Raw genomic sequence first — 25935 nt, 5'->3', positions numbered from 1 at the left:
GGGGAAGGAATGTCACCAGTAACTGAAGCAAAAGAACAATTCTTTCCCAGGAAAAGGCCCAGCCTTAGGTCCTGACCCCTGGGTTAGCTAAGGTCTGTCCATTGATTGGCTCAGCCAGGGACCTGGAACCTGTCTCTGATCTCTGGACTAGTCTTGCTAAACCTCAAGACCAAGCAGGCAGGGAATGGTTTTGGAAGAACACAGGATGCGGCTCAGGGAGAGCAGTCAGAACATTCCTCTGAATGTAGAGGATAAATACCCTCCCTTACTAGGCTCCTCCCACTGCCTTGGTTTTCCTCTCAGCCCTCCTTGAAGCCTCTTGCCTCCTCCATCATCTGGGTTTTAAACTGACTCTGGCCTTAGTCGGGCACTGTGGTTCTGTTTCCTGATATGGCTTTACTGATGGGAGGAGTCTTCAGGCACAGCAGGGTTGGGTACCCATTGACTTGTAGGTTTATCAGGGTGTGGAGAAATGAAACCGGTCTTACCATATGAGGTCAGCCTGCCCTGGTCAGAGAAGATTCTAGCAAATCCTTTCCAGAATGTCGTTGAGCGTAGGTTCTGTGGTAGTTTGAAAGAAAATGGCCCCCAAGAAGAAGTGGAGCTATTAGGAGATGTGGCTTTATTGGAGTAGGTGTGATCTTGTTGGAGGACATGGGTCACTGTGGAGGTGGGCTTTGAAGTCTTATATATGCTTAAACCATGCCCAGTGAGACAGAACACTTCCTGTTGCCTGCAAAGCCAAAATGTGGGACACTGGTCTACTTCTCCAGCACCATGATGATAATGGACTAAACCTCTGAAAATGTGAGCCACTCCACTGAATGTTTTCCTTGATAAGAGTTGCCATGGGGGCTGGAGAGATGGCTCAGAGGTTAAGAGCACTGCCTGCTCTTCCAAAGGTCCTGAGTTCAATTCCCAGCAACCACATGGTGGCTCACAACTATCTGTAATGAGGTCTGGTGCCCTCTTCTGGCCAACAGGCATACACACAGACAGAATAATGTATACATAATAAATAAATAAATAAATAAATAAATAAATAAATATTTAAAAAAATGTTGCCGTGAGTGAAGTAACCCAGACACAGAAAGACAATTATCACATGTACTCACTCATAGGTGGTTTTTAAACATAATGCAAAGAAAGCCAGCGTACAAACCACAATCCCAGAGAACTTAAACAACAATGAGGACACTAAGAGAGACTTACATAGATATAATCTACATGGGAAGTAGAAAGTAGAAAAAGACAAGATCTCCTGAGCAAATTGGGAGCATGATAACCTTGAAAGAGGGTTGAAGGGGGAAGGGGAAAAGCAGGGAGGGGAGCAGAGAAAAATGTAGAGCTCAATAAATATCAATAAAAAATGTATTAAAAAAAGAGTTGCCGTGACCATAGCATCTCTTCACATCAACAGAAACCTTAAGACGGGCTCTTTCGTGTAGATACACATCACAGGAAAAACCGAGGAGTGCAAACAGCCAGAACCAGACTGTCCTGCTAAATGGAGTTAGGGTCCAAAAGCCTGCTGGTTATCCTCATCCTGCATCCTAGTGTCCAGATGTCAGACCTCTTCTCTGGACCAGATAGGGACACAGATAAGGGAACCAATGAGCATCCCGGTGTTGGTTCACTGGGTGGGGAAGGGCTAGGTAGGTGACTTCAGGTTCAGGAAGTGAGTGTCTGTGTCAAGAGGTTGCAGAAAGCTGGTCCCAGCTGCCCCGGGGCCTGAACTGACTTTTGTGCTCTGTGCTCTGAATAGCTTCCCGACCCAAATGGACTTCTCAAATTCTCCAAAAACTGATTTATGCTGCAAGTAGAGTATTTCTATATTCACCTCATACTTTAGGGTCCTTTCAAAAGTACCTCGTTAATGACTACTTGATAGGAGGAATTGGGGATAATACACATTGATGGTTTGGAGTGTGTGCTGGTTGGGTTTTGGTCTACTTGCCATAAATCTAAACACATTTAAAAAGATGGAACCCTAACTGAGAAAATGCCTTTATAAGATAAGCCTGTAAGTAGATGTATTGAGTAGCGTCTTGATTAATGTTTAAAGTAATAGTGCCCAGTCTACTAATGGCAGTGTGCCACCTTCAGATTCTTGTTCCTGGATGGTATCAGGAAGCAGGCTGAGCCATCCATGAGGAGCAAACCAGTAAGCAGCGCTCCTCCATGACTTCTGCTCTAGCTCATGCCTCTAAGTTCCTTCCTGCAGTCATGGAGTGTTACCTGAGAGTTGCAAGTGGAAATAACCCCGTTCCTGCCCAAGCTGCTTTAAGTCATGTTATTTTATCATAGCAATAGAAACTGAGTAAGACAGAAATAGTGCAGGCATGAGGCATTGCTGTGATGCACCTTACCCTGTGGCTTGGAAAGAATTGTGGAAGGACTTTGGAATTTAGGGATAGAAAAGCTGTCAGTTGTTCAAACCTTGGTGAGATTGGTGGGAATTTGGAGGAGATGCAGATGATGTGAGGCCTGGGTTGCGAAGTTTCCTAGGGAAATTTGAGAGTCTCTTAAAGACTATAAGGGTGTTGGGATAATATTTTGGATTAAGAAGTAAAATGAAATCCTTGTTTGACTGGGACTATAGATGCTGGTCATCTGGGGCTAAATAATCAGAATGGCGAAGAGACCAGAATCACTTAGGCAGAATCTTGTGGGAAGTGATTGCTCAGGGTCAGCACACAGAAGTTGTGGTCTAGAGGCAGCCAAGGCTGTGCATTGCGCTGGAAGCCAGACTTGGTAATGTGTAAGAGTCTTCCCATGTGGTACTGGTTTTAAAAGCTTGAAGGGGTTGTGGAGGGCTGCTGAGGCTTGTCACTGGGAGACAGACGCCAAGAGAGGCTGTTTGGGGAGGTACAACCTCAGCGGCTGTATAAACCTAAGGACTGAGGAGTTCGTGGAGAAAAGTTGAGGCTTGGCATGGTTCAAGTCCCCTCAGACAACCTTTTAGAGGCCATAGGCAAAGGTGCAGCCTAGCTATTGTGGAGACCTGATCATTTTAAAGATGCCAATACTATGGGTTGATGACCAAGGACAGCAAGAGCTATGAAGCAGATCCGGAGCCTAGGAGACAAACCATGTGGATTGTGGGTGACAGAGCCAGGGAAGTGGAGCTATCCATGCCCTTTGGAGCCTAGGAGACCACTAGTGGGTCTCACGTGTTAAACGCTAAGCTCTTTACACTGTTGGACCTTGGTTTTGCTTTGAATTGATTATGACTGTGGCCTGGGTGAAAGAATTTACTTTGGTTATATTAGAGAGGCTAGGACTTAGAAAAAATCTCTTTGGCTATCTTAAACAGACTGAAGTTTTAAAGAACTGGCATTTTTAAGGACTGGTTCTTTTAAAAATTGGAATGTCTTATATTATGACATTGGTATTAATATATGATCTTGGGGATGAACAAGAAAAGAGAGTTTATGATTTAATAGGTGATCTGCTTGTATGTCAAGCTGACAAAGAGTCAACTGTGCTGGTTGGTTTTCATCAACTTGACCCAAACCTAGATGTATCTTGGAAGAAGGAACTTTGAGAAAATGAAAAATTGAGAGCATTCCTTCATAAGACTGTCCTGCAGGCAAATCTCAGGGGTGCTGTCTGAATGGTTGAGGTGGATGGCCCGGCCCACTGGGGGTGGTGCTACCCCTAGGCTTGCTGGATGGTCTAAGAAAGCAGATTGAACAAGCCAGCCAGCAGTGTTCTTCTATGGCCTCTGCTTGAGCTCTGACCTCCAACTTCCTTCCTTGAGTTCCTGTGCCAACTTCCCCCACTGATGGAGTGTGACCTGAGCATTGTAAGCCGAAATAAACCCTTCCCTCCCCAAAGCTGCTTTTGGTCGTGGTGTTTTATCATGATAATAGAACATGGACTGAGACAGGGCATGATCAAGGCCTTACTGTATCTATCCTCGGTTGTGCTCCTAAAAGCCTGTGGCATGGACAGATTTCTTCATCTGGTATATAGGATCAACAGATGGAGAAGTTAGACCATGTGTCAAGAGTGTTGCTCGGCATGCCCTGATTTCCAAGTCTGCCTTCTATCAACAGCATCAAGTTTATTTTTATATGGGACACTAATGAACTGATGAAATTCAAAAATGAATACACACACAGACACACACACTCACACACACACACACACACACACACACACACTTCTGTTAGTGATGCCCTAACAGCCATGCTGTGCTCTGTCCCATTGAAGTCTGAAGTCCTTGTTTGGTCCCAATGACATGTTATGTAGAGCCCAGCCCGTTACCCTGGCTGAAGCAGGATGGTTTATTGAGTGTCCTGACGACCTGTTATGTAGAGCCCAGCCCATAACCCTGGCTGAAGCAGGACAGTTTATTTATGTCCTTAATTCCTTCACTCTTCACTCAGAGCCTTTGAGAGCTTCATTCACGCTCTTCCAAGCTGACATGTACATGTCCTAATATATAATATGACAAATGCCACAAGCTTGAAGATGAGATTCTTTGTGCAATAAGAAATGACAGCTCGTGTCCTGATGGCTGAATGTCACAGCCCATTCTCTTGAATGAGCACTGTGTAGTGACAGCTACTTGTCACCAGAATTTGAACATCCATGTACCCTCTTCCTATATATTAGAATAAAAGAGGGTCAATCCCTGAAACTCTGATGTCTGGTGTCCACTGCAGCCCCCAAGGGAGATGGGATCCTCTGAGGTAAACCTACATTCTAGCCCCTGCTTGTCTGAAGTTGGCTGTCTAAGCTTTGCTTCTACTTCCTGGTCCTCATTTGTGCCTGTAGAACCTGGCAGTTACCCAGTGATTTCTCCACAGATCTCCACCACCGTGAAGAGTCTCTTTCCCTCTTCCCATCCTGGCTACTAGCCCGTCCGGGGACATCATCTGTGATAGACATTTGAGCCATTAAGCAAAGCAGAGTGGCATGTCCCAGGGAGGAATACACTCTCTCTCCGTATCTCATGATGCTCTTTAAGAACATGTTACCCCCATATCACTTTTCCGAAACAAAACAAGGAACTGGGGGTTTTTATGTAGGTATTTTCTCACCCACCGTGGGTCAAAGTCACAGTCCTTTCCTACTGCCCACAAGCCCGGGTACCTTCTGTCCTGGAAATAGTGCTGTGATTACCTTCCTTCTTCCTGTTTTGTGTCCATCCTCAAACTGGTCGTTGTGTTCTTCCAAGAGGCTTATCCATGGCATGTACAAATAGGCCCACCCCCATATCCGGTGTTGAGAAGCCCCTCTGAAGACTGTGTTCTGCAGTCCCCCAGCCTGTTGCCATCACCATGTCACAAACAAATTCATGTTTGTCTTAGTGAGGCTGAACAAAGCGAGTTCAGGCCTCCAGTGATGCCAGTCTCGGAACTGACATGTGAGCCTGTGTCACGTGGTGATATGCTCAGACTTCCAGGCTCACTACACACGCCAGCCTGTACCCTCCCCCAGGCTCTGTTTAGGGCCCACAGACATAGAGGGTTCATCTGGCCTCAGTCTCTTCCTCGGGTCCCAGAATACTTCCCGGATAAAATGATTATGTTGACTTGACCTTGAACCCTGGATGGGAGACAGATTAGCACCTGTTCCAGCCAGATCTCTGCTGGTACCCTCTCTGGGCCCTCTTAGGTCAGGCCCTTTGTGGACCCTGAAAGGTCTTTTCAGTAGGCAAGCACAGTCCTCAGCCTCTGTGTGCAGCCTGGGAGGGTTTCCCCATTCACTCTTCACTGGTTACCTGCAGCTCCAGGCCCCAGATATCCATCCCCTATTCCCTGGACATTGGAGAAGCCGTGGTTCCTGTGTAAGCCTAGAAGGGCAACAGAGGGATGCAGGAGTTACCATTTCTCACATGACCTTGTATGAGAATAAGATGCTGGACAGGGACACTAGACTGTCATGCTCCTCAGATGCTAGGTTGGTCATGTCATGACCAGGATGGCCACTCTATTATAGATTAGTGGGTGAGGTAAGGTTGGGAGGTAGGAGTTTTTGTTTTTAATAATTAAAGCATTTTAAAATATAAAGTTGAAGGTAAGGAATTATAGGAAGTGAATAGGTAACTATCCATGGAGTGTCTCCATGGTGAGAGGCAATACCAGCCCTTCCGACAGGGAGGTTATCACCACAGATCCAGTGATGAATGGAATACACACAGAATAACCAGACGCTGGCAGCAGACATGCTTATTAAGTACTCTTGTGCAGGTGAGAGAACTCTTTTTAGAAGCCTTGGGAAGGTACAGGGAGGTTAGTATCTGTTATTTTTAACAAAATCTCAGTCGTTTGATTTCACTAATAAAGACTCAGGAGCCAGATCCTGGAGTGAAAACCTACTAGCTCAGAGAGGCAGAGGAAGCAGTCAGCTGATCCTCCTCTTTGGCTGTCATCTCAGAAGGAGACTCTTCTCCTATCCCATTTGAAACAAAAACTCCTCCCACCGGATGTCCCTCCCTTCTCCTTCCTGTGTGTCTCTATCCACCCTCCTTACTCCCTCTTACTCTTTGTTTTTTTTCTTCCTGTTGACTGGTTGCTTGCTCTGCCACTAGACCTATGGTTGGCTTTATTTAATCCTGCTTACACTAAATAAACAGAGAGCTCTTGGATTGGTGTGCTAGGGCTGAGCCACACCACAATTAAATAACACCATCTCGGGAGCCAGAGTATGATCAAACATCCTGAAACAAGTACCAGGTATAGCCGAGGGTGTTGGTAGAGCCGGGTGCCCGAGAGCACACACTGCATTTACTTGGGAGACACGGTGTCCCTATTTTGGCAGGAGCACAGACTAATAAAGAGGAGTCGTTTCCTTCTTATTTTTAAACATGTAAAGTCTGGATTTTATTTTTATTTCATTAATTTTCAGAGACATTTCTATTTCTGAAGCTTGTGAGTGACATCAGGGCCTGTGGTCTTGGGGCCTGCATTCTTTGCCAGAAGAGGTGTGGGAGGCAGTTTACACTGGGTTTCCAGGGCCATCCAAAGTCCTCATGAAGCTGTCTTAAGAAGGCTGTGCTGGTCAACCATCTCCCGATGTGCCGTGTGCCAGCCTCAGGATCTGCAGTTCTCTGTAGGCCTGTGTGGGCAGCTCGCTGCTGTCTCGGGTCACCAAGTCCTCTGCTGAGATACAGCATTCGGTGGCTAGGTTCTGCCTCAACCCATATGTCGATCTGCTCAGCAGTGATTCCCCACTGCCTGGCACTGTGGGGTGTGGATAATGGAAGAATGCTAAGATTTTCTGACCTTCAGAAAACCTGCCGTCTGATGGAGGAGAGACACAAAGGTCCTTTACTGTCAGCTCTGGAAATGCGGGGAGAATGCTGACGTCCTGCCTTCACCTGGAGCAGCTTGTCTCTGCAGCGCACACATTGGAAGAGTGGCATTTCCCATGTCTGCCAAGCTTTCCCCACACACTGGGCTGAAGGCTCCCAGATGATGGCTAAAGCCATTGTGACAAGAGTGGTTCATGGGTGAGCCAGCATCCAAACCTTACTGTGATTCCAGGGTCCTTGCTGCCAAAATGCTATTCTTGGGGCCCACAGCTTTGGTCTGCAGCTAAGCTACCCAAGTGGTCTTTGTTAACTATAGTTTGTGATTAACCCAGGCCACCCAGGTCTGAGTGAGCCACAGTGTCTGGGATCTTGTCAATGGGTTGATCAGCAGCCAAGCAGGCCCTCGGAGCCAAAGCGCCAGGCCAGTTTCTGTGGCCACTGTTCCTTGGCAAGAAGCTTCTAGTGCAGTGGGGCGGGGTGGGGGGGTGGGGAGGGAGGGTCCTGGCCAGTCACGCTTTTCAAGTCTTTCAGAGTTGGAAACTGCAATGTCTGGAACATTCTGTGACCCCACTCCTGTTCTCCACTCCTTTCCATAGTCTTCTTTCCGTGCTTCTTTCCTGAAGGTTCTTTGTTCCTGAGACCCAACCTTTTATCTCCCAAGTGTTTGCTGGCAGCAGGTGATGCTGTACCCTGCTGTCTTGGTTAGTTTTCTGTTGCTGCCATAAACACCGTGGCCAGAAGAGGAAGCTGTTTACTTCATCTTGGAGGTTAGACTGCATCTTTGAGGGAATTCTGACTGGGCAAGTACTTGAAGCAGAAACGTTGGAGGAAGGCTGCTCCCTGGCTCATCCCGCCCTTCTCACACAGCTCAGGCCCCAGCTTGTCTAGGATGGCAACTCCCACAGTGGGCTTGGCCTTCCTGCACCACTTGGAAATCAAGACAGTCCCCCATAAGTCACAGCCACCAGGGCAATCTGATTGAAGCAATTTTCTGCTCGAGTTAGCTCTTCCCAAGTGGCTCTAAGATTGTGTCACGTTGACAATAAAAACTATGTTGTGTTTTTGTGTTGATCCAGGTGTCAGTTTAGTGGATGGAGTCTTTGTTCGATGGAAATTTTCTGATGGAACAGAGATGCTTCAAAAATGATTGGTTGCACTATGAGAGCCTCTGTGTGTGTGTGTGTGTGTGTGTGTGTGTGTGTGTGTGTAATATATGGGTGTGTGGATGTGTACGTGTGTGTATTTGGTGTATGTAGGTGTGTGTGATGTGTGGTGTATATTTGTATATGTTTGTGGTGTATATGTCTGTGTGTGTGGTGTGCATGTGTGGTGTGTATAGGTGTGTGTGTGTGTGTGTAAGTGCATGCATGTGTGCATGTGTCTTAGTTTTGTGAGACAGGGTTTTACTCTCTAGTTCAGAATGGCCAGCTATATAATAACAAGAATTCACTGTGTAGCCAGGGTGACGTTGAACTCATTATCTTCCTGCCTCATCCACCAAAGTTCTGGGATTATAGGCCTAAATCACCAGACCCAGTTTAAGGAGTTAATTGAGGGAGAAAAAGAAAGAGAAATCACACAAGAAAACGGAGCAGACCTTGGAGTCAGGCACATGGGCTCTGGGGCCTTAGTGCCTATGATGTTTGTAAAACAGCTCTGGGCAGTGCTTAACTCCCTAAGCCCCCACTTTCACTGTGGTAAATGGTAGCGATAACACCTCCCACGCTTTTGGTTTTAGGGCTATTTATTGGGCTAACAGAGGCAAAATGACTAACAACAGTCTGCTATTTGGAAGGCATTTGATTAAAGAAAGATGAGAGCTACATTAGAAACAATATCTATTCCTGCCTGGGGGATGTTTATCTATTGTAACAGAAGTTTTTCTGGTTGTCTAATTTGTGTCCGTGTGTGGATGTGCGCGCGTGATCTCTTTAAGACATCTTTTTGCTATTAGATTGGAAAACAAGGCTTGTGAGTCATGACCTACTTTGGGTCTGGAAGAGGGCTGGGGCTGGTTGTGATGGATGCAGGAGCAGCTGCTTGAGTGGACAAATCAATATTCCCATGACATAATCCCAGTCTGTGCTGCTTGGAGATGCAACCCTTCGGGCTGCTGAGCTTGCTCTTGGGGTTGCAGCCGCCCAGACGTGACTCACTGCTTGTGGCCATAAGCAAGCCTTTGAACATTTGGGAAACTCCCAAGGGCATCCATCTCTCACCTGGTTTAATTGTCCTGCTTCCCCATTTAGAGAGAATGAGGCTGTGCCGTTATATTGGACCGTGGCCAGAGTTGTCCGAGAGTTTTCTGAGTTCGGTTGGTTCGAGACATTCCAGGTTCCCCCAGAGATCCAATTAGACAGATTTAATTATAGACAGTAAAGCAATGATTTTGTTGCTAAGGATTTGTGCTTTTTTACACCCGTGACTGTAAACTGCATACCGCTCAGGCAGGCAAATGAGACAACAGCCCCTGCTTACTTAGCCGATATACCAAGATTATACCAGGGGTTTGGTTATTCTTTATTTTTCTCTGTCAAGAAAGCCACTGAGACAAGCATGCTGATTTTATCTTCTAGGGAACTAGGTGCCAAACACATCAAAGATGTGCCCCCATGGCCTCAGTAGAGAGACCAAGATTGCCTGAGTCTGTCTGACTCCAAAGACCACAGGGTCATGCTCCCTTCCCACATTGGCACCATGGGCAAGACATACCATTTCCCTGCCCAGCACACACAGAATAGACCTTCACCGCCAAGTCAAGTGCCAGCCTCATAACAGATCCACAATGCTGTCTGCTTGGAGGGGGCGGGCACTGCAGCCTGGGCAGGCGTTGGTAATAGTCCTATCTTTTCTGGTTACCTGCCCTCTCTTGTCTTGGGAAGGCTTCCCATGGATGATAATTAGTTTGTTTCTGGTAACGCCACCATCTTCGGCCTCAGGCAGAACTCCAAAGCTTCTCTCATCCACAGGAAGATGTAGGTGGGCCATGGTCGAAACACAGTCCTCATCAGAGCCCTAGCAGGTGCACCAAGCTAGCTAGGGTTCATGCCCGAGGGCCCCTGCTTAGAGCGGTGGTTCTCAACTTTTCTTTTTTAATTAATTAATTAATTCGATTTTCAAAAAATATCAGTCCAAGTTCCCACTTCCTCCCCTCCTCCCATTCCCTCCACACACCCTCCCACCCCCATCTAATCCTCAGAGAGGGTAAAGCACATGGCTTTGTGGAAGGTCCAAGGCCCTCCCTACTATATCTAGACTGAGTGAGGTATACATCCAAAAAGAATAGGATCTTAAAAAGCCAGTACATGCAGTAGTGATAACTCCTGCTTGCCACTGCCAGTGACTCCTCAGTCTGCCCCAGCCATGCAACTATCAATGACATTCAGAGGGACTAGTTTGGTCCTATGCTTGCTCCTTCCCATCGAGCCTAGAGTTTATGATCCTAGAGAAGCTAAGTAATAAGGCGAACATAAAGAAAAACATATGTAGATCCACCTGGAAACAGACAATAGCATGACAAAATTGGGACCATGGGGGTGGGGGAGAAGGGAGGGTGGAAAGGGAAAAGGAGGGAAGAAGGGGAGGGGTGAGGAGAACTTGAGGGAATGGGATAGTCGAGATGGAGGAAAGACAGAGATGAGAGCAAGGAAAGAGATAACTTGATCCAGGGAGCCATTATAGGGTTAGCAGAAACCTGGCTCTAGAGAAATTCCCAGGAATCCACAAGGATGACCCAGGCTAAAACCCTAAGCAGTAGAGAAGAGGGGGCCTGATCTTGACTTGCCCTGTAGTCAGACTGATGACTATCTTAAATATCACCATAGAACCTTTATCCAGCAACTGATGGAAACAGAGACAGAGATCCACATCGGAGCACTGGACTGAGCTCCCAACGTGCAGTTGAAGAGTGGGAGGAGTGAGAATATGAGCAAAGAGTTCAAGGCTGTGATGAGTTCACTCACTGAAACAGTCTACCTGAGCTAATGGGAGCTCATCAACGCCAGCTGGTCCTCAACCTTTCTAATGCTGCAACCCTTTAATATGGTCCCTCATGTTGTGACATCCAACCATAAAATTATCTTCACTACTACTTTATGACTGTAGTTTTTCTACTATTATGAATCATAATGTAAATATGTGATATGTAAGATATCTAATACGTAAGGTATCTGACATGTGACCCCTGTGAAAGGACTGTTTGACCCCCCAAAGGGCTCACGACCCACAGGTTGATAAACACGGACTTAGAGCCCAGGGCAATACCTGGCCCATGATGTTAAGTCTCTGTTAAGCTGCCATGAGAATGTTTGGGAAGTTGGTCCTGCCTGCCCTCTCCTACTCCCTCCCTCTCTTTATCTTACCATTTTACATCCTTACCTTTATTGCCCCAATAGGCCTATCTTAGACTAGTCGTTAACATATCTCCCAGGGTTAATAGCTAGCCGTTTGCCTGACATATCACTTTATCTTTGGTGTTTGGGAAGTACGGGCGTTTATACACTTTTCTTTCTTTCAGTGCCTGAAACAGTATGTTGAGCTCTTGATCAAAGAAGGACTAGAAACTGCAATTAGCTGCCCGGATGCTGCGTGCCCTAAACAGGGCCACCTTCAGGAGAACGAGGCATGTTCACGGAGGGAACGCATGATTTTGTCGCCTGTGTAAAGTTTTGATGGGCTGTGGCTGGCTTATCCGAATCCTGTGGTTTTCTCCTTGGCCTCATGTTGCATTACATTTTAGCCCACTGCATCTTACAATCCTTATGTCTGTTTTTTTTCTTTGCAGATTGAGTGTATGGTTGCATCTGAAATTATGCAAAGATATAAAAAGCTACAATTTGAAAGAGGTACGTGGCCTGCTGTGTTAGCCAGTGTTGAATCCCACAGAAGAAGGTGGGTAGCGTTTATGGAGCTGTCTTTTGGGAGACGTGAGTGCGCATCATTTGACGGGAGTGGGGAAAGATGCAACAAGGATGAGAGCATTGCTGCGCATCGCACCTCTGAAGTAATGTTGCGGTAGAATCCTCTGAGCGGTTCACAGCCTGGCTGCCTGGGCTTGTGACCTACTTGGCAGCAGGAGGAACTCAGGGGACACTATTTATATACAGAGATTGGGGGGTTCTTGCTGGCCTAAGGAGATCCCTAATTCGTATTTTTCTTCAGCTGGGTTTGGGTCTAATGGTTTCAAACTCTTAGGCTCCCCCTGTGTTTAAAAGATAACGGTGTGCAAGGAAGTCCCAGAGCTTGATACCCCTGCAGGGTACCTTTGTTGAGCACGGAGTCTAGATTCAACTCACTCTGTTTCAGTACCCCTTGAAAGCTTAGATAGCAGTGCTTGTGAGTAACTGAGCCTTGGGCCTCAGTGAGTATCCCAGGCTGACATAACCACAGTTCACACCCATGACAACTGGGTGACTTCTGTGGTTTTTAACTCTAGTGGGGTATCTGACTGTGTCTCTCACCCTGAGAACCAACTTCTCTGCTCCTGTTGGGCCCTTAACAGACCTCTGCTTACTAGATCCAATCCTGATGAAGACAGAGACATAGATGTGTGAAGTATATTTAGAGGGGTGTTAACTTCTCTTGATGATTCCATTGCCAAGGCCTGAGACATGCCGAATGTTGGGTGAGCTCCACCGTTGTAAGATGTTGTTTGGAAGAACCTAGAGGCCCCATTGGCTCTGATCTCAGAGACTAGAGGTCACCTGCAAAGAGAAGGTTAGAGATAGTGCAGTGTGGGTGGCTCCTGCTGCAAAGCCTCTAGGAGGGCATCCAGGGAGTGCCTTGACCATGCAGCAGGAGCTGCTGTGACCATGCCTCCTCTCCCTAGACACCGTGAGCCTGTATCAGAGGTCTGCTGTTGAGCCAGACCCCAAGGTGACGTGCCTGCGTGGAAACGCAATAATGCAGGGCAGGATGCAGCTGTGACAAAGTGGCCGTGGATGCTCAAACGTGTGAGGCCTCAGAAGAAAACAGGAGCCATGCTAGAGAGCATCTCTAATTTACTTAAAATGTAATATATACACACGTGTATACATGTATGTGTTTATGTGTATGGATGGATAACTTCAAAAATCAGTCGGGGCTGGAGAGAGGGCTCAGCAGTTGAAAACACTTAATGGTTCTTGCACAGGACCCTGCTTGGGTTCCCAGCACCCAGGTGGTGGCTCCTGACCATCTCTAACTCCAGTTCTGGGAGATCTGATACTCTTTTCTGGCCTCCATGAACATGGCATGTGTGTGGCTCACATACATTCATGCAGGTAAACACATGTAAATTGCATATATGCACATGAAATGAGATTAAATAAATGTTTTACAAGGCCAATAAGGATTTTTAACGACTTTAAAGTTTGTTTCCCAGAGTCTGTTTCTCTAAATGGCTCGGGTCACCCTGGGACAGCTTACCTTAAACCTGAGGCCGTGCAGCATTAAAGACAGAACAGGAGTTACAGAACCGATTACTTTGGATCTCTGAGAACCTCATACTCTTTCAAACTCACTTTCATGGGCTTTTCACAGAGACTTAGAGTTGTTTCAACCACAGGAAAATGAACTATCTGTGACATCAAATTCAAAAGTGTAGCTGGGTAGGTTTTTCTGCCAGATAATTTTGAGCTTTCTTTTTCCTCTCGGTGGTCTGGCTTCGTCTAAAAGATCCTGGCTCTCGCACCAGAAATGAATCACCTTAACTTAGGTTAGAAAAATAATGAAAACTCTCACTAGAAGACATCTTAGCAGCCTAATGCTGAGTGATGTTTTAAAAGTACTTGGACTTAGTACCACAGAAGTGCGGTCCAGATGGGATGTTAGCAGTGGGACCTAGAACACTGCGTATTCTAGCCAGCTCCTTGGACCAACCTAGAGATAAGATCAGAAAGCTCACTGTGACTTGCTTCCTTCCTTCGAAGTTTAGTCCACGGATGACGCCTTAGGAGGAAACTCATTTAGATGATTTTCTAACAGTTTTAGTTATGGAGAAGTCCTACAGTGATTTTAGACTTCAAAAGGCTCTCTATTCAGCCCCGGTGTGTCTCGACTGACCCAGAAACCTGGATTTTCATTTTAGATTCTTGGCCTGTCTCCCTGAAGTCTTTGACCATCTGGAGGCTAGGGAGTGTTCTCGCTTACTGCTTTTGCTTTCTGGAACCTTCTGCCCCACTGGGCTCTCTCTAGAGCATCTCTTGTGCATGCCTGTCCTGTAGCATCTGAGTGTGTGCCAAGGAAGATGGAAGGCTACTTATGTTTATTTCTAGTCTTTATGGAAGTCCATGCCATCCCAACTTGATCCTTTTGTTTATTAAAAGAAAAAAGTCTCAGAGTGATTAGTAACCTGGCCAGATACATTTCCAGCCCTAACAAGAACCAGAGTCATCAGTATGCAGTATCTTCCCAATAGGGTCTAACCCACCACTATAAGGGCACTAGTTGAATCAATTAACACAGCCGCAGGGAGTACATGAGGGTGTGTTGGGTGCTGGTACCTCAGAATACTTTAGCATCCCATCTGTCTAAAAATGTAAACCGCTTTATGAAAAATGATCAAGCATTTTCTAATAGAGCTCTTGGGATCTGCTTCATCTAGGGTCCTTGATGTGGGAAGTCCTTCTGTATATGTGTTGCTTTTATTGGTTAATGAATAAAGAAGCTGTCTTGGGCCCGCACATGGCAGAATAGAGATAGGTAAGGAAAACTAAACTGAATGCTGGGGAAAAGAAGGCAGAGTCAGGAGATGCCATGTAGCCGCTGCCAGGAACAGATGAGCCAGAACCTTGGCAGTAAGCCACAGCCATGTGGCGATACACAGATTAATAGAAATGGGTTAAATTAAGATGTAAGAGCTAGCCAATAAGAAGCTAGAGCTAATAGGACAAGCAGTGATTTAATTAGTATAGTTTCTGTGTGCTTATTTCGGGGCTGAGCAGCTGGGAATGAACAAGCAGCCTCCTACAACAGGTCCTGAAGAAACTTATGTTAATCCCAGTCTCTTGGAGAGTAGTTCTGCAGGATAAGTATGTCCTTGGCAGAGTGAGGTTACGCCTAGCTTCTTTTGCTCCCCCAAGAAAGCATGACTTGCTTCCTGTTAACATATCTCATGTACATACATGTGCATATATAGTATAATAGCTGCACTATGCTATATAAGACACAGCATGGACAGTGGGTTCTTAATAGACACGGGTGGCAGGAGAGCTGAGAGACGCGTCTATACATTCTAAGAGAAGCACATGAACGCTCTCTGCCCTGAACTTCATTTCGGACTGATCCCTGCTTGTATGCACAGCTGGAAGGACTGAGCAGTGGGAAGAGCAGTGAGCATGTTAATAGATTTCTGCTAGGGGTTGGGGCTTCCCTGTTGGCCTCACAGTGCAAGGAGGATGCTTGCAGTCCGCTCAGAGGCAGATCACTTCCATTTGCCTGCAGTGAATCTCTCCATGTGGTAATAGGCAGGGCCATATCATGGCCCTGAGTAAACCAGTCGTAGACTTGAAATTGCTGCCATGGAAACCTCCCTTAGGTCTCCCTTCCATGCCACAGCTGAATGGACCTTCTTTGATAAAGTTACAAGGTAGCCTCTCTCACTGCCATCAGAAGTATATGAAGAGAAACCTGTCCCCCCCTCCCCCACATACACACTGATGTCTGGGGCTTCCAGAGCATAGGAGTGTCAACCAATAGGACATAGGGGTTCCCAGGGTCTGAGACCAGAAGCCTACTCCCATCAAGGTTCAACTAAAGCATGATATTAAACAGAAAACCAAAGGCCTGGGTCGTGTCACACATTTAGCATGTCCCCCCTCCCCAGAACTTCAGTAGCTATGCAGATAGAATGTATCATATTGGTCTGAGGCCAGGCCAGCTCCCCCAGCACATGCCCAGAGAGACAGAGACAGAGACAGAGTGTGGTCGGTGAAGTCGAAGTTGTGTGTTGAAGGGGAAGAACTGCTAGCAGAGGGAATCCTGAGGGTTCTTGGACTGTGGGAGCACCTTGGGGATTTCCTTCCAGCATGTACCTGAGGTCTAGGAGGTTTTAGGGAACTCTCAGCATCCCAAGCCTGCAGGGAAACCCTTCTTCATGTGCCCCAGTTCTGTATCCACATGTTCAGTGGCCATAAACCTCCTTCAGAGAGCAGACATTGACACCCAAGTTGGACAGTAGCGGCAGTTCATTTTCTCCATGGCAGGGGCGTCTCAGAGGTTTTACATTATTGTACTGGAGTCTGATCAGTGTGTGAAATAGATTCTCAGTCCCAGAGTCCGCTGTTGTCACAGGCACTATCTCTGGCCCTCGCTTTCATACCAACAAGTTCCTTTTATGCTTTTGATGAACTTACCTTAATAGTAAGGCAAGGAGGAGTCAGCCCGCCACAGCTAGCAGATCAACCCATCTCCTACCCCCCCTCCCGCTGCTATAATTTAGGTTTCCTCAGAACCTTCATTTATGGGTAGTAGCCTGCTCTTAACCCCAATAGCAAGCCAAGTTGATGTTACAGAAATTCTCAGATCATGTGGTCCTTAGTGATGTAAATAATCCCCACGCTGCCCTTTACAGAGATGGGCCAGTAGAGGTAAGATCATGACTGAGCTGACAGGCTTGCTCCTTCAGCACTGGACAGATGGTCCTCTATTCTTGAGGAACATGGAGCCCTTAGAAGGGCACACACAAGCATATGAGTGCTTTGCTGCTTCCGACCTTGTAACTGAACTTATTTGTAACTGGTGATTATTTGGCTCGCAACTGGAAATTCTATAAGTCCACCCCGGTGGGAAAGGCATGGTGGCAGGGATGTGAAGTGACTGGTCTCATGGCCCCTTCAGTCAGGAAGCAGAAAGAAATGAACGCCTGTTCTTAGCTCAGTCCAGGACCCAGTGCATGGGCAATGGTGCTCCCTACAGTTAAGAATGAGTCTTCCCACTTCAATTGCTGCCTCACAGACATGCTCATGTGCTCAGTGATCAAGTTGGCAGCCAAGGCTAATCATTGCGGCCCTCTGCACTCTCGGCCGCCTGGGTGTCCCATTGTAGGGCTCCCGTCTTTGAGTCAGGTGAGCTGCAATGGCATCTGGCTACCTGGAATAGGGCTGGGATGTTTTCCAACAAGCGCCCTTTGCTTTACACATTAGCGAACACCTTTTTGCAAACTTCCTCACCAAAATTCAGTGCTCCCCAGGTTAGCCTCCTGTTTGCACCTCCCACCAAACCTGGTGAGAGTGCAAAGTCCCCCAGAGAGGAGGGAAAGTGAGATGCCCGCCTGGCTCCCTGTGGAGGCCAGCTCAGGACAAGTTATAAATGCACGTTTTGGATCAGGATTGTGAAGGAAGAGGAATGCCCCCGTATCCTGTTTTTAAAGTAAACTTCCTGAACAGTCCCACTAAGAAAGGCTTTGCAGCAGCTTGGGCTCAATCTGCAGGGAAGGCAAGCTCCTGGTTTTACCCAGGTTTAGACTTGGCAAGGGAATCTGTCTCGAATGTGTGAATTAACGGACTAGAAGACTAATTACGAACCAAATAAGACACCTCGTTCTGGAAGTGCCATGGTGAAAACCGTGATTTTGTATGCCATCTTAGACAGTAGAAGGGCAATATTGCGACTGTGGCAGCCTCTTCTTTCCTTCTTCCTTTTTACATTTCAACAGAAATTTGCCCGTGGCTGTGTGCACACATGGTACTGGGCCAGGGCTCGTACCTGACCGCAGGGAATGTGTCCTGGTGCTGGTGGGAACATGGGGTGGGGAGGTGCAGAAAAGATCTGGTGATGTTGGTGTTACGAGAAACTGGGCTGGGTGAAAATATAATGGCACTGGAGGGTAAGCTGGCAGCGGCAGGAGCCCTCAGCATAGTGGGTACTAGGGTGAAAAGCTGGGAGTAGCTTGGGTGGGGTTGGACGAACGTCTGAAGTGTGTCTGGCTGGGTCAGCTGGATGTCCTCCATTCCAAATGCCTTAGTCAGTGTCCCCAGAGGCTCTCTTCTATGCGTACCCTCTCCGGTGCCTGTGGTTTCCTGCATCTGATTTTTGTCTTCTGTCTCCTTGTGCCAGAGGTGCTCTTTGACCCTTGCCGGACGTGGTGCCCAGCATCCACTTGCCAAGCCGTGTGCCAACTCCAGGACATCGGGATTCAGACCCCCCAGCTGGTGCAGTGCAAAGCCTGCGACATGGAATTCTGCTCTGCCTGCAAAGCCCGCTGGCACCCTGGCCAAGGCTGCCCCGAGACCATGCCAATCACCTTCCTTCCTGGGGAGAGCAGGTACCGCTGTGTAGGAGCCGTGGAAGAATCAGTGGGCAGGGCGCTATAGCTGGCAGAAGACGTAGGCTTCCTTCGTGAAAGTACCACCTGAGAGCGTGTGGCTGTCAATCAGGTCCACATCCTGAGTCTCCTTCAGATCTGCGGTTTCACTTGTGAGAATATTTGTGAGCCTCTGGGAATGTAAAGATGTATAAGATCCCCCCCCCCACGTGAAAAGAGAGATGTACGGTGAACTACACACCCGGACTAAGTCCTTTGCTATCAGCAATTTTCGCACAGCTACCCTCTGTTGGAGGTGATATGAAATAGGGGTGGAAGAATAAGACCACCAGTCATAGAGAGTGCTGGTTACAAACAGGACCACAAGTCCCCAGGTACAGGAAGCTAAGAGCCCCACCGCTCTTTAAAATCGTGTCTGTTAGAATATGGCAAAACACTACTGAATTTCTTCCCTCTTGCTTCTCCCAGTCAGATAGCCCAGCTGTTTGCCCAGGTGGACTTTGTAAATTAATCGCATGGACCTTAGAATTTAACAGAATGAACCATGCGAAATTAATTCTATCAGGGGCATCGCTCCCCAGCAGAGTGTATACTGCCATGGAGTTCAGTTAGGCATGAATGGCCATGCTACTAATGGAGAGACTATCATGACTGTCCGCTCCATAACCAAAGGAGTCCCACCCCGCCCTGATTTCCTTTATTTTCCCATCTTCAGGAAGATACCCCAGCCATGCCCCAGCCTCAGATCCTCTCTTGATCTCCCAGCCCAGCACTGTCATCTCTCAGTTTGTATGCTGTCTCCGGGCCTGCAGGTCCCTCTTGCACCATGTTCCTTTTCCAGACCCTCCTTGCTGCTTTTTGCACGGGCGCCCCTCCCTTCTGTCAGCTCTGTCACCAAGGTGTTGTGGATGACGGCATCCTTTGCTTTTCTGCTACGGTTTAGATGCATTGACCACCATCCAGGACTTACTCTGTTGTAAGTCACTGATTTTATGGCTGCTGCTTCTGCCCTCAGGGGCAGTGCATGCTTGATGTTTGACCTGGCACACGTTAGGCATTTGATACTAGCAAACATCGCTCAATTTAGATGTAAGGGTTTTAGAAGCTTCCAGACTCTAGGAATAAACATGCTTGCTGTGTGGCTTGATTAAAAGTGATCGGCAGAAGTTGATTTCCCGGGAGGCAGAGCCAGAAGCAGATGAGGTATCTACTAAGGGAAGAAGTCCCGTTGTTTGTCCCTAGTCAGTGAGTGAGTGAGTCCTGCCTTTTAGCAGGAAGAACAGGAATGGAGGACCCAGCCCAGGCATTTTCCCTACCTCGAAACTTCCTTGGGTGCTGAAGATGCACTCAGTCACTAGACTTCTTGCCTAGCATGCAAGAAGCCCCATGTTCAATAACCACCCTGCATATACCAGACATGATGGTGCATGCGTATAATTCTAGCATTCAGTTGCGAGCTGTCACCGAGTATCTTCCTGGATTACTTTCCATTTTATATTTTGAGGCAGGATCTCTCAGTTGAACCCATGGCTTACCAGTCAGCTAGACTAGCTAGCCAGTTTGCCTTGGGGATAGGATACCCTGCCCTTACCTGCTCTAGTGCTGAAACTGGAGATAGATAACACACCAATCCAGTTTTTAAATATTTAATATTGTAATGTATAATATTATATATTCTGGTGATCCAAACTCCAGTCCTTATGCTGGCATGACAAACACTCTTCCCACGGAGCCATCTTCCCAGCCTTTCCCAGAATTTCTTAGCCTGTTACCTCCCATTGGTGGACAGAGAACCCCATTCACTCAGGCGGTCACGCCTCATGGCACTTAGGAAATCCATAGGCACAATCCTGAGGAATGTTCACTGCTAATCACCAGACAGGTTGTGCTAAGGCGTCATTTAACTCTTGTACATCCTGTGGCCCTTCTGAACCCTCCTCTGCCAAGATGCCTGCTAATAGTACCACTACCTGACTTCAGCTGTGCGCTCGGACAGCACTGATTATTGGCTCGAAGGGGAGCCATCTCTTTCCAGGACATACTGGATTGATGCTGAGGATTCTAACAGAGTACTTTATGCACCCTCGCAGTCTGTGGTCTCTTCTCTTGGCCTTTACCACTTCTTCCTCCAGATGTTGTCATGAATATATATTTAAGAGAATAGCCCTGTTTAGAAAAATGTCACAGCTGATATTCCTCAGCCATGCCTAAATACCTGTTCTACTTTGGAAACATTATCAGTGTTGACATCTTGCTACTTCTTACCCATTACTATTTTCATCACTGTGCCGTCGCTGTGAGAAGACAGCACAGCCAAGGCACCTCTTCTGGAGGAAAACATCTAACTGGGGGCTGGCTTAGCGCTTCAGAGGATTAGTGCGTGATCATCATTGGCAGAAGGAAGGCAAGCGTGGTGCTAGAGCCTTAGCTGAGAGCTTTACATCTTGGTCTGCATGTGGCGGTGGGGATGGGAGACACTGAGCAGCCACACCTACTCCCAAAGGCACCTGCCCTAATCCTCCTAATCCTTCTCAAACACTCTCTGATGACTACGCATTCAAATATGGCCTACAGCAGCCATTCTCATCCAAACCAGCATAGTTACTTGGCATGAGGTGGGTGCTTTCTTAGGCTCACATTGAAGATTGGTGCTTGTAGGGGTGTCAAGTAGCTCGTTTGTGGAGGAGCCAGCATCTGCTGCCAGACTTACGGCTATAAATGAGCATTGCACATCCATCCCAGGTCCTCCGGGACACGGTAGTGACAAGCAGGCCAGGTAGCTCTTCTAAAACAAGGTGTATCTTCGTGTGTGTATGCTTATGACTTCTTTTTTTCTGACAAGACCAAAGTGCATAAAATGTATTATCCACTCTTTGGGAGCACACATTTCTGAAGTTCCAACACCATTCTTCAGGTTTCCCCAGTATAAGCTTCGAGCTATATATTAGGGTTTTTTTTTTAATAGAAATATAAAGTTAGGTACGTGCTGATGTTCTTTTTGTCTTTGTCTTGTTTTTACCCTATTTGGGCAGATTTGCTCGCCATACTTTAGCTTTTTGTTTCCCAGGGTTTTCGTTTCTTTGTCTTTAGTACCGAGAGGTCTGGGGTCCCTGCAGTAGAGAGGTGCTCTTAGGTGCTCTCAGCACAGCCTCGCTGCTGGGTCTCTCTTGATCCCCACTGCACGACCCTCATCGTGTGTCTCCCATAGCTCTGCCTTCAAGATGGAAGAGGGTGACGCGCCCATCAAGCGCTGCCCCAAGTGCAGAGTGTACATCGAGCGGGATGAGGGCTGCGCGCAGATGATGTGTAAGAACTGCAAGCACGCCTTCTGCTGGTACTGCCTGGAGTCTCTGGACGTAAGTACTGGCCAGCCTCCCGTGGCAGCCATGAGCTCTTAGTTCAGGTCCGTGGGAGACAAAGCTGGAGATGCTTGCCCGGGGAAGCTGGAGGCCAAGCCAGTGGCAGAGACGTGACACCAGGGGATGATTCGCCTGTGTTTATGGGAATCCAGGTTCCCTGAGGTGAAGCTTAGTTACTAATGCTGGATAAAGAAGCTTAGGGCAGGCTTGGGGTTCAGCTTTATGTTGAAGAGTATTGGGGTCTTTGAAAAACATCGGGGCTGGCAGAGTAATGATCCCTGTGAGGCAAGAAGGAAGTCTGGTTCAACTTGACTCAGTAGCCGCTGCTGGACTAAACCTATCAAGTGCAACCCCTGAGCAGTTTGTTTTAGCCATATTTAAGCCCAGTAAGATGTCTGGAAAATGTTTCCTGGTATAACACAATCCTGTGTGCACAAGGAAACACAGTTACACTGAAACGCTTCTCCAAGTACATGTCACTTCTTCCACGGAGATGGGTCCTAGAGATAGGGCTACCTGTGTGGTCTTAAAGGCCTAGGGGAAAAACTGGGACCATCTTGGTCATGCAAGTAGCAGGTCATGCAGGTACTTTGCTCCCAAAAGAGGAAGAGGTGCTGAATGTCTTTGGGTGTCGTAGGCTAATCCTGATGAGCCTGAGTATTATGACAGCGTACCACAGACTGGGTGACCAACAGCAGACATCTATTTCCCCAGTTCAGGGGCTGGAGAACTGGACTATGGCAGCTGACAGATGGGTCTGGTGAAGTCTCCATTCTGGTCCTTGGATGACTGCCTTCTCCATTGGCCGTGTTGAGAAGAGCAAGCTCTGGTCTCTCCAAAGACACCAATCTTGTCAGTGACTCATTCCCCATGACCTCATCTAAATTCAATCACCCCCAAAGGCCCACCTGCAGACACCACCATATTGAGACTTGGAACCCTGATGAATCCCAGCATTTGGGTGGTAGGAAGCACACTCAGTTAGTGGAACAGTAGGAAAAATGAAAGTACACAGCAGCAAAGCATGCTGGGCATTGGAGAATTTCTATGCCACCTCTACATAGAAAGGAAACATATATTCCCTGTGCTGTCTGTCAGAATAGACGTGTCTAGCCTCAGACAGCAACCGTCTGCCTTTGTGTCCTCCATGTCCAGACCCTTATGTTCCTGCTGCTGCTATAATGGTTTCTCACTGCCTCTTTTTCTGGTTTCCTCTCTGCTGCTATGATAAATGCTTTGATCAAAAGCCGTCTAGGAAAGGTTTTCTTTTGTTTGCTTGTTTGTGTGTTAAATTTTACAGGGAAGTCAGGGCAGGTGCTGGAAGAATCCATGGGAAAATGCTACTTGCTGCCTCTCCACTCCCAGCCTGCCTAGCCGATACAGGCTAGGGCTACTTGCCTAGGGGATGGTGCTGCCCACAGTGGGTTACCCTCTCCCACTTCAGTCAAGACAATGCCTCACAGACAGGCCCATGGGCCAATCTGATCTTGACAGACCTCAATTAGAAGTCCCTCCTTGGGCGACACTAGGCTATGTCACGTTGACAGATGAAGCTGAGCAGGAGGGCGACTTCTCCAGAATGACTTTGGTTTTGGAAGAGTTTGATCACGTATCCTTTAGAAGACTATCAAATCACCTGCTGAGCATTGTAGTTAGCAATAGGCCAAGTGAACTGAGCCGCGCCTTCTGACAGGAGCCTGTTTTTATCTGCTCTGGATTGCAGGGATGGTTAATTTTAGGAGGAAACCATGATGCGCTAAAGGCGACACAAAGTCATCTCTCTTTAAGACCCAGTGGTCATCGTTCTATGGCATCAACTTGACTGAATTAAAAAAAAAACCCTCCTAGGGCATTAGAGACACATGTGTGCGGACGTGGGTGTGTGGGGTGTAAAGGATGCTTTCAGAGAGGATTAACCAAGAATGGAAGCCCCACCCCCACACACTCTGTCTTTCAAGTGCCCGCATGAAGCATGAGGTTTGGGTTAATATAGAGGACAAGGGATAAGACAAAAGTTAACAACCTTGGCCAAAGTGTGGCCCCGTCGTTTGCCCATCATTTTCTGCTGTAAGGTAGCCTGACAAGTCAGAAAGATGTGAACTCTTCCTGAGGGAAACACACACACACTGCCCCAAATCTGGTACTGGGATTCAGCCTATTTCTTCCCTCATCTTGAGACTCCTGGGGAAATCCCAACTCCTTGGAGCTCAGTATTTTCCAATGGTCTTATACCCAAAGGGTTTTGGGGTGGCTCAAGTGTCTCTCTTGAGAATATTTCCGCCTGTGGAGTGTGGACTGGGAATCTTCATTGGCCACCCGCTTCCTAGGAGGTTTGGCTCACCAGCTGGTACCCACTTTGAAAGACGGAGAATAGTAAAGGCTTTAAAGCAGCCTATGCCGTGTGGCGTGGTGTGTGCTTTAGAAAGAGCTTTGGAGCTTTTTAGAGAACCACAAAACAAGATGCTGTCACAGGCAGACTAGGGAAATGAGACCTTTCCTAGGTGCTTAAACTAGTCTTTGGGTAACTGCATCTACATTAATATGAGGACAAGGGCAATTAAGAGTCCCAGAGGAGAGCTCACAGCAGGCAGAAGTGGCCAGATGGAGTTTCAACAGGGGCTCACCTGTGCTGGGAAGGTGAGCCAGCTGCGGAACTTCTGCCTCTAGTGGCCGTTGTTTGGAGAGCTGCATCATAAAAGCCAAGCTTTATGGCCACCCTGCCATGTATTCGCACCCTGAGAGGCTTGACCTTAAGCCAGCAAACTCCAGGTTGGAGCCCTTTTCAGCACCAGAGGCAGGATGGCTTCTCTGCCCCCCTAGCTATAATAGAGTTGACCCGAGGAGCCAGAAGTTGGTGGGTGGTGATATCCTAGGTTTCTCTGGTTTTCTTGTCCTTTGAGCCATATTGGACCCTGTGATCGTTTGTTCTTTTTTTCAAAGGAAGCTTCCCGTTGGTGGCCTTGGTTGGCTGTTGGTACTGTCTCCTACCTTTTTCCTGTCGGTGATGGCTAGGCAGGGACTCGTGGGGGTGTGTGCAGAGAATACCTGTCCCCAATACTCAGTGGTGCTTGAACATATTGAGGTCCCTTGAGTGGTGAGAGCCTTCAGAGGTGACCGACACAGTGAGCCCTCAGCCCAACCACCTGGAAGTGACTCTCCTAAGAGGCCACGTGGAGGGAGGCATGGAGCAGAAAGTTCTCTGGGTACTGACATGGGATGCTGGCTCACTCTAGATGGGAGGAGAACTTGTGGGTAGAGAGGGTGGTTGCCCGACTGGTTCTTGAGTAAAGAGTAACATTGCAAAGGGTTTCTGAAAATATGCCCTAAGGGAGGACTGGCCTGGTGAGAAGCTTTTTTGGTCTCGTTGGATCTGTCAGAGGCCAGCCTAAAAAAAAAACTTGATCTTCCTCTTCAGTCACTTGTTGGTTCAAGCTTCAGAAATGTCACTATACTCAGGAGACCCTTCTCCAGCTCAGTACTGAGATATGGCCCCAAGACTCCCTCGATCGAATGAGGCTAACAGTTCCCCCTGACTGCTCTGTGGAAAAAGATGGTGGTCCGGAGGAGCGGTACCCAAGTGTCTGCACATTCCCTGGCTGTCACCCTTGCCTGTGTCCACATACTGTGTGTCTAGAGCGTAGAACATACCAAGAGCTGGCGTCCCGTGTTCACAGCCGACCTTTCTCTGCCCTTCGCAGGATGACTTCCTTCTGATACATTATGACAAAGGGCCTTGTCGCAACAAGTTGGGCCACTCCCGGGCATCAGTGATCTGGCATCGGACACAGGTAACGGGCTGTTTACCTTGAACTTTGAGCTCAAGAAAATGTGTGTGTGTGTGTGTGTGTGTGTGTGTGTGTGTGTGTGTGTGTGCTAGAAGACTTTCTAGTGATGCTGATGGCCTGGCACAGTGTTTGAAGATGTGCACATGGGTGTCTAATAGCAGACCTGTTACTTGCCTGAGAATCCCAACTTTGGCCATGACCAGACCTGCCTGCTGACCATATTGTTACTCTTGGTCCTTGGTGAAGAGCTGTCTCTAGCTGTCCTGAGAGAGGCAAGCAAGT

General features: G+C 47.6%; 1 protein-coding gene across 1 annotated transcript in view; it reads left to right on the top strand.

The window, feature by feature from the left end:
• The window catches only part of Rnf144a (ring finger protein 144A), a 125711-nt gene that overhangs the window by 88790 nt on the left and 10986 nt on the right, over nucleotides 1–25935 (top strand). Inside the window, exons 4-8 of the mRNA XM_050141884.1 lie at nucleotides 11784–11888; nucleotides 12051–12111; nucleotides 18302–18509; nucleotides 21718–21865; nucleotides 25567–25656. Coding sequence (XP_049997841.1) covers nucleotides 11784–11888; nucleotides 12051–12111; nucleotides 18302–18509; nucleotides 21718–21865; nucleotides 25567–25656 — 612 coding nt within the window. The remainder of the gene's footprint in view (nucleotides 1–11783; nucleotides 11889–12050; nucleotides 12112–18301; nucleotides 18510–21717; nucleotides 21866–25566; nucleotides 25657–25935) is intronic.

Source organism: Alexandromys fortis, unplaced genomic scaffold, assembly GCF_014885135.2.
Source record: "Alexandromys fortis isolate MF-2015 unplaced genomic scaffold, M_Fortis_MF-2015_v1.1 scaffold_30, whole genome shotgun sequence".
NCBI lineage: Eukaryota > Metazoa > Chordata > Mammalia > Rodentia > Cricetidae > Alexandromys > Alexandromys fortis.
This window is presented reverse-complemented; position numbering and strand designations above follow the sequence as displayed.